General features: G+C 42.6%; 1 protein-coding gene across 1 annotated transcript in view; it reads right to left on the bottom strand.

The window, feature by feature from the left end:
- Positions 1–8395, bottom strand: part of LOC306785704 (uncharacterized protein) — a gene marked incomplete at both ends in the record, with an annotated part of 9349 nt that extends 954 nt beyond the window's left edge. Inside the window, one exon of the mRNA XM_079280159.1 lies at positions 8341–8395. Coding sequence (XP_079136285.1) covers positions 8341–8395 — 55 coding nt within the window. The remainder of the gene's footprint in view (positions 1–8340) is intronic.
- Between the last annotated feature and the right edge of the window lie 784 nt (positions 8396–9179).

The following is a 9179-nucleotide window of genomic DNA, read 5'->3' as shown; positions in this document are numbered from 1 at the left end:
CAGAGCTCCAGTATTTATCCCACTATGACTACGTCCTCCTCAGTGAACTCATAGAAGGCAACCTCCAGCTTTAGAGGAGCAGGTCCCTTTCTTATCCTTCCTGAAGCATCGTAGTGGGAGCCATGGCACGGACAGTAGTAGCCTCCGAAGTCTCCGGCGTTGGCGATGGGCACACAACCCAGATGGGTGCACACACCGAGGACGATGATCCAGCGGGGGTTAATCACTCTATCCTTGTCATGCTGTGTGTGTTTGTGTGTGCAATCATAATTCCACATGTTTGAAACCCTTTTCCCCTGTAGGCGATGCTGTCGGAGGCCTTCTGGGCTGCTGGCTGACCAGTGGACAGTTCAAACCGCTGCCTCAGATCATAATGGAGCTCAGTCCTCAGCAGCAGCAGAAGCTTTATGGTATCTTCTGGCCGTGCTGGGAGACATTCAGTGGACAGATTTGGCTCAGCTAACTGCTCTAGTGATGGGCAACGCCACCCTGAAGCAGCAGCTGACGGCGACCCTTCTCGGGTACATCTCCAAGGAGCTCCAGGCGCAGGTGCACTACGTGGATTTGTGTCTGTGGAAGAACTGGGATACTCTGACTCAGGGGCCCACATGCTCAGAAGGTCTTTTGAAAAGAATGTGAACTGTTTGTATGACGCTGGAGAGACTCTTTATCAAATATGAAATCACATGTTGTAAATTTGCACAGACGCCATCACAGTCTTGGTTACAGGTTACTGTGAAAACAGCTGAATACCTGGATTCATTTATTATTGGAAGTACACTCATCAGATGAAGGAATTATTTATTAATCAATGGCACTGTTAATCATATAAGAGACATAGTGGTTCTGTTTGTGATAACGGTTTTATACAAAATGTATAAATACATTTGACACACCACATGAACCATCACACAGGGGAGGAACGATGGAGCTTTCATCCTATCTTTATCCAAGAGCGTGTTCTTTCAATTTGAGAGCATCGCTCATTGAGTCCACGCTCAGATTTGGTACTGTCTTTAGCTTGATCCACTAATTGAGTTTTTATTTTCTAGTTCGTGTTGGTTTTCTAGAGGGGGCCGGGGACACGCTCACCTGGAAGAAAATGTTGTACATTTTAAAGTTAAATGCAGCAGTCTGGTGCACTCTGAGACCAACATAGAACATGAACATAATTCATGTTGAAAGTAACGCAGTTTAAACTGACAAATGCAGGAAGGACAGCTGGCAAGAAATCACTAACTGTCATTCTGAAAATGAACCGATTTATAATATCACTGCTTCATCTATAACGCGATAGATCTGACTATAATAACACGTGTATTCACGTCAATGTTTTACTTTGATGTATTCTTATTCTTTCAGCCGAGACCCCAGCGATGTGAAACTGACTTTTGGGCAAATCAATCAAAATATATATAAATATAATTCTAAGCAGTAAGGAAGTTTCCTTCCATCACTTAAAATCACCCACACCAAACATTAAAGTAGCCGGAGACTGCAAGACACGACTCAAGAAGCCGACACACGTCAGTGAATGTGTGATGAGAGAATATTTACACATTTATTTTCTATTTACTCCCAAGTCTGTTTGGCACCACTAAGGCTACAGCTGAAAGAATAAGGCTAAAATATTGTCATACACGCCATGAAAACACATCTGCAACACATTAATTTACCATAATACACACATGTACTTATAGTCAGATCTATCGTGCTCTAAATGAAGCAGCGATGTCATAAATCTGTTAATTTACTAATTCACACAGTCTGAGATTTATTGCCAGCTGTCTTTTTTTTGCATTTGTCAGTTTAAACTGTGATTATGTAATATTCATCAACGGTGCACGTACCGAGCTCTGATTGGTCAGTGTGTATTTGAAGAAAATGAATTAAATCACACGTTGCTGAGGGAGCAGAGGGGCAGAAAACGGTCTGAAGGCAATTCATTGGTGATATTTTGTCTTCAATAAATAAATGTTGGAAAACAATCACTTGAGTCGTCTCGTTCCACGACCCACAACTGTTAAATATGTACCAGATGGAAGGTCACTGAAGATACGAGTAATGATATACTATTTTATTAGTTTAAGGGGATTTTGTTACCCACCAAGTTGCAGCGGAACCGGATGTTCCTCGTAGAACCTGTCTGAATGGACTTTTATCTGTTCACCTTTTCTTCTGGATGGTTCTCCTCTGACTCATCTCCCGAGTCAAAACCACACCCATTAATGCATTGCTTGGTGAAATCCAGGCAACTGCCATTACATGTGAGGAGAACTGAGTCAGCACTATCACACTGGATTAGAATTCAGGGTGCACTTAACGGAAACACAGCATCAACTGTCCTGTACAATGGTTGGGAGTACTCGACATTCTCTGGTAAAAGCTTTGGATGGGACATCTTGGCAGGAAATTTGGAATAATGACAATAAGGGTAGAAATTACAACACAATTCAGACATCAGTCAGAGTGAGAAGTGATGGAAGTAAAAGTAGAAAAGAAGATGTTACTTTCAGATTCAGGTTAGGACATACAGGACTCAATGACACATTATACACATCATGAAAAAGACAGAGTGGGATAAATGTGAGATATGCAACTGTAAAGACACTGTAGAACATGTGCTGATAGAGTGGAGGAAGTTCAGGGTGGAAAGAGAAAGACTGAAGAACAGAGTGGTAGATACAGGAAGGGAGTGGAGCATCAAAGGACTGTTAGAGACAGGGGACAAACAAGTTCAGCTTAAAAGGGCTTTATTTAATATTTTGAATGGAACGGGTTAAAAGGCCAGAATATGACTGCAATATGAAGTTTATTTCTAATTGTTTCATTATATTTATAAATGACATTATTATTGTGTTTAAATGATAACTGTCATGAAGTCATGATGTTACACACTCCGGTCCAGTAGGTGGCGCCTTAAACATTGGTTTGTAGTCCGCCATTAAAGTGAAAGAAGAAGAATGAGAAGAAGACGAAGAAGAAGGAGGAGAGGAAGAAGAAGAGGACGAGGACTAATCTCGTGGTAGCCTATAAAGCTATTGAAGTTAGCTTAGCATGCTACCTGGAAACAGACGGACGGGGACGGAAGTGACCAACACAGCGCTAGTCAGAGTTTAATGAGAGTAAACGGTGTTTTTAACGGAGTTCGTCTGGAGGACAACTTTCTGTGGTTTAGTGAAAATGTCTAAAGTAGAAATGTTGAGATCTTTAATCAACCAGCGACTAACTGCGGCTGATGAAGAGATATTTGGTCTGTTTGAAAGAACGATAGCAGAGTACGAGGAGGAACTCTCTCGTTCAAAAGAGGCGAATAAGCGACAACGGGAACTTCTGGACGCTGTTCTCAACCCGGAAATCCGGATACAAAGAGCACGTAGGTTCACTTTATTTAACACTGTTCATGCTCCGGCTGATAACTTGTAATGTAGTTTGGAGTGAGACTCTGTTGCAATTCGTCGTTTTCTTCTTCTCCTGATTGAATACCTGCAAACGTGTCGCTTTTCGGCGAAATAAGCAGTTTTGACTCAAAATATATCATCCACGTGAGTGTAACGTTAGATCCGTAGTTTTTATTTGGAGGGGGGGGGGTCAACTGGCCAGCCAGCGTTTCTCAGATTTGAGTGAGACAAGGAGAACATGTGGTGTCGTGATCTTCGCAATAAAACATATTTGATGCGACACGTGTCGAGTCCTGGCCAATCAGCGTTAAGATGTCTACACCGTCTTCATTTCCCTCCGTTAACGTTTAAGTTCCGTTACCGTTCAGACTTGTTGGGTTAAGTTAACGTCCACTGCATGCGGAACTTTGTCAACGGCTAACGCTCATCATTATCAAGATTTAGGAGGAAAAAGCGTAACGTGATGAAACATGAATCACCCTCCGTCTTCCGGTTCAGTCCACGCGGTCACTCGTTAACGTTAAACCGGAACAACGGCGGTTCTGGTTTTTTTTTGTTTAACTCAAAGTAGAATGAGGCGATTTCGTGGTGATAATAACTTGAAACATGAGGCCCAGATACTGATGAGATGAAGAGGATGTTGTGTGTGTAGCGCAGCTTGACGCAGGGCTGAGATGTGAGTGGAGCTGGGCCTGGATAAAGGTGGAGGTCTAAACAGACGTGAAGAGAGAGCAGTACAGCTTCCCGCTGTCAGTGTTTTAAATGCATTGATAAGGCAGGGTATGCTAACTGCAGCCTCTGCTCCAATGAGACGAAGTACAGCAACAAGGGCTCACGTGCCCTCTCATCACACTGTTCACTGTAATGACCACAGCCAGTGTACTTCCGGTCCCAACTGTCCCACGTGCAGTTGCTCCCAAAGGCCCTGAAGTAATGAGAGAGAGCGTTAAGGAGCCTGAACCTTCATGATTTCAATCATCGAACCGGATTGAATGCATATTAATTGTAAATAGAAGATAGGCCACAATTCTAACGGCTTTACAGTAACAGTGGAAGTTAATATTAAGCCATACAGTAACAGGGTAAAATGAAAACGAATCACTTCATTTTGTATAGGCGATGTTCTCGCTACTGTAGAAATATGCGTGCTGTATTTACAGGCATTAAATGTATACATATTGTGAGGAATTTAAGTTTTAAAGCGCTCCTAGCGATGGATATAATGTGTTACAATATGTTTACTTGTAGAAGGTTTAAATTAAAGGGAGAGTTACTGAATTTGTTGAGCACTGTGAGAGAAACCAGAGAATTTATGACACCGCCATGAAGTCAGAGAGAGGGGGATGTTGCTGAAGAGTTTCTGAGCACAGCCTTCAAGAAGGGGGGTGAATTTGTGAAGGAAGTGGCCGACTGAAGTCCAACGGGTTCAGCCAATCGCTGAGCTGATCTATGGGCTAAGGAATGTGTAATATGAGACATTTCAGAGACTTTGGAGGGACAAAGAAACTGTGAATCCCCGGAGATAACCAGACCTCATCTGGACCATGAGGTGGACACACCAGTCTGTCGTGTGGTGCGGATGGGGCCTCTATTTCATGAAATATTACTGCTGATGGTGTAATTCAGTTTGTAACTGCATTTTATTTTGTTAGTATATTAAATTCCTTTTGATTTAAACTTCAACCTGCTGATTCGGCCCTGCTTAATGATGGAAGAAAGAGAGCAGGGGGGGGGGGCTGCCTCTTCTCCTCTGCATGCTTCTTCTCCTCTGGAACAAGGAGGGGGGCTTTTTCCTTTACCTTTTGTTTGAGAAATTTTGAACATAACAGTATTGTGTGTGTGTGTGCTCATTTGCAATAGTGTTGCGTGTGTCATAGAGCAAATGTTTGAATCTCCGGTTGAGGTGCTCCCCGTACAAAGAGGTAGCTCTGACACGCAGGTGGTAGCTTAAAACTTATAACTAGTTGTGTTGTGAATCGGTTAGTCGGTGGGATATTGTGTAGCAACCTGCAGGAACAGCACCTTCCCCATCCCTGAGACTCCAGGACTCCCACACACAATGTGGCCCAACCCTGGCTTGTGTGTGGGTGAAGATAATGCGTCCCTGTGCTGGACAAGTTCAAATAAAGTATAAAGATACAGGGCTCACAAAACACTGAGAGGAGAGGTGCGTATACGGAGCTCTGACTTTGTGTCTGTTGCTAGGGCTACTTAATCAATTCTTGTGTTTTGTGAAACCATAGATCTGTTTTTTATGCTTTGATGCTTGACTTAATAAATTGTTAATACTTGTAGATCGTCTACCGTCTCCCCCCCCCCCCACCTCTTTCACCGCTTATGAGTTTGCAGGTATGCTGATTTGTTCTCTCAGCTTCTAGATGACAGGAGATATTTCAACTTAAAGTACAAGTTTGTTCTCTTTGATAACACCACATGGATTTGGCAGCTTAAAATGGTTCATGTGTTCATGGTCACATAAGTTGATTACATTATTGTATTATCTGGTTCTAGTGATACTCTGGAAGTGTATGTCCAGGAGACGATTTGCTCAATTCTAAAATGTCTTTGTAACCCCTCTGTGTGTGTTTACTGTTTTCCTGCAGACATCCAGCAGCTGTTGTTGGTTAAAGAAGAGGTTCCCTCTGAGCAGCAGGAGTGGAGCTCCAGTCTGGACCAGGAGGACCCAGAGCCCTCACACATTAAAGAAGAACAGGAGGAACTCTGCACCAGTCAGGAAGGAGAGCAGCTTCAAGGTCTGGAGGAGGCTGATGTCAAGTTCTCATTGACTCCTGTGAAGAGTGAAGATGAAGAAGAGGAAGCTCAGTCCTCACAGCTTCATCAAAGACAAACTAAACAGATGGGAACAGAAGCTGATGGAGAAGACTGTGGAGGACCAGAACCAGACAGGAACTTGGATCCAGATAGACATCCAGAACCAGATACTGATGAGAAGACTGGAGAGTCTTCTGACACTGATGAGGGTGGTGATGGGAAGAAGACCAGAGAACCTCAGTCAGGTTTAAACTATGTGAAACCTGATGACGTCCGTGTCAGTGATTCAAGATGTAGCGCTGGTGAAAAACATTTTAGATGCTCCGAGTGTGAGAAAACATTTGGCAAGAGTGGAACTCTGAACAGACACATGAGAACCCACACAGGACAAAAACCATTCAGCTGCTCAGTCTGTAAGAAATCTTTTAACCAGCGTTCAAATTTACAGACACACATGAGAACCCACACAGGAGAAAAACCATTCAGCTGCTCAGTCTGTAAGAAATCTTTTAACCAGAGTTCAACTTTACAGACACACATGAGAACCCACACAGGAGAAAAGCCTTTCAGCTGCTCAGTCTGTAAGAAATCTTTTAACAGGTGTTCAAATTTACAGAACCACATGAGAACCCACACAGGAGAAAAACCTTTCAGCTGCTCAGTCTGTAAGAAATCTTTTAACCAGCGTTCAAATTTACAGACACACATGAGAACCCACACAGGAGAAAAACCTTTCAGCTGCTCAGTCTGTAAGAAATCTTATCGCGAGAGTTCAACTTTACAGATACACATGAGAACCCACACAGGAGAAAAGCCTTTCAGCTGCTCAGTCTGTAAGAAATCTTTTAACAGGTGTTCAAATTTACAGAAACACATGAGAACCCACACAGGAGAAAAACCTTTCAGCTGCTCAGTCTGTAAGAAATCTTTTAACCAGCGTTCACATTTACAGAGCCACATGAGAACCCACACAGGAGAAAAACCTTTCAGCTGCTCAGTCTGTAAGAAATCTTTTAACCAGCGTTCAGATTTACAGAGACACAACACAGGAAAGAAACCTTTCAGCTGCTCAGTTTGCTGTAAGAGATTTGTGCGCAACAGAGATCTAAAGGTACACATGAATACCCACACAGGAAACAATCCCCTTTAGCTGTTCTGGTTGCAGTAAAGTTTCCGTTTGGGATAAAAGCTTTCAGCACGAGTCACCTCTGAAGTTACACATGATTAACCGCGGTTCAACTACACTGATTTGAACTACACGATAGCGTAATTACTAGATGTGACCACTGGAGGGCAGCATTTGTTTCTAACGCAACACGACCAGCTGTCACTCAGCAGTCCTCTCTCCTTTTTCGTTTTTTGCAAAGTGTCATTTCTTAGGGCATCTTTGAGTGAGAAGCAGCTGGAAACGGATGGGGAAAAATAAATGTATAAAGCTCTTCTATTCATCATAAACAGCTAATGAGGTGCCCTAGAGCAAGGCACTTAACAGCCAACTGGTCCAGTGGAGCTGCTGAGTGGTTAAAAGTGGCAGACTGTGGTGCAAGCTGCAGGTCCTGGCTGTGAATGTGCGTAACTGGTTTGTAACGATGCAGGACAACAGTGACAATGAGCAACCAAAAACAACAGGCTGATGAATGCATTACTTAAGACTACAGAACGAGATGTTTATTTTTTTTAACTGCATTTAGCCATTTCAGTCAACATATGCTGAGGCATTTTCATTACTTTGTGAAAATATTTTACAGATTTAAAAAGTCAGTGTTGTAACTTCATTAAAAAAACAAGACAAACAATCCAAAGACTCACTTCTTTATTACCACATATTTAAAAATGACACTAACAGTATGAACAAAAATCTTCCAGAAGTCTGATAACATACAGCCTTTTCATAGGAAAAGTAGGTTTTCACACCATGAACATTTTAACACGAGAACATTACTTTTTCAAGTCGACAGCGAGGGTCTATTTGTTATTTTTGGTCTCTTTTAACCGCCAGACACTTCACTTTCAATGTCTATAAACCAGTGAGTGTCAGAGATTACCTTTACATGTTGAAGCCTTAAGTTAACATCTCTGAATGTGCAGTAAATGGACATGTATTTCTACATCTCATGTCACCTCACATTGCTCCCATTGTACCCGATTATACGGTTGCGTAACATACCACACAGATACAGGGACAGACAGTAGCTGGTAGAATGGTTGATAACTTCATCCATAGTGCAGGCATACATATCAGAACATCAGTTCTTTCAGCATAATAGGTCAGAGGAAGATGAGGCCATTTCTAAAGTGACTTTTTGCCTCATTAATCTTATTCACTTTCTGATTTACACCACTGAACTACAATACTTAAAGCAACAGTGTGTAGCATTTATAGGAATCTATTGGCAGAAATGGATTATAATACGAATAAGAATGTTTTCTTAAAAGTGTGTAATAATCAACCGAAAATTGAAAAGAATCTCTGTGTTTTTGCTACCTTAAAATGAGCTGTTTTTTAATCTAAATCGGGGGTTGGGTCGTCTTCACAGTGTACGCCATGTTTGTACAGGAGCCCAGAAGGGACAAAGCAAACACTGGCGCTGATAGGGCCATTCACATTTTCACATTGGCCACCGTAGTTTTCCTATTCTCTTAGCACACGGGAGACGTTTCCATTGGTCGCAATCTGCAACCTCACCGCTAGATGTCCCCAAATCCTTCACACCCCACCTTTGAAAGTCACGTCACTGTCCATACTTATCAGTGTGCATGATTAGAGCGAGTGGTGGGATGACGTTATGCAAACACATAAGGCAGTTCATGGGAAGGTAACCACAACATAGAGGTGTGAGATAACCCTATGGAGGTGTGTCGGCGTGTCTCTGGACTGCTGTGTGCTCCTCCGGCCTCAGACACACTCTCCTCCCCGGGATCCTTCCCCTGGCTGCTTGGCGAGCTCTCTCCGATCCTGAACATAAATGTTGTTGAAAACAATATGGATGCCACATAATATTTAAA

Source organism: Melanostigma gelatinosum (assembly GCF_949748355.1).
Source record: "Melanostigma gelatinosum genome assembly, chromosome: 12".
NCBI classification, from domain to species: domain Eukaryota; kingdom Metazoa; phylum Chordata; class Actinopteri; order Perciformes; family Zoarcidae; genus Melanostigma; species Melanostigma gelatinosum.
The sequence above is the reverse complement of the archived record's forward strand: the minus strand, read 5'-3'. Positions and strand labels throughout refer to the sequence as shown.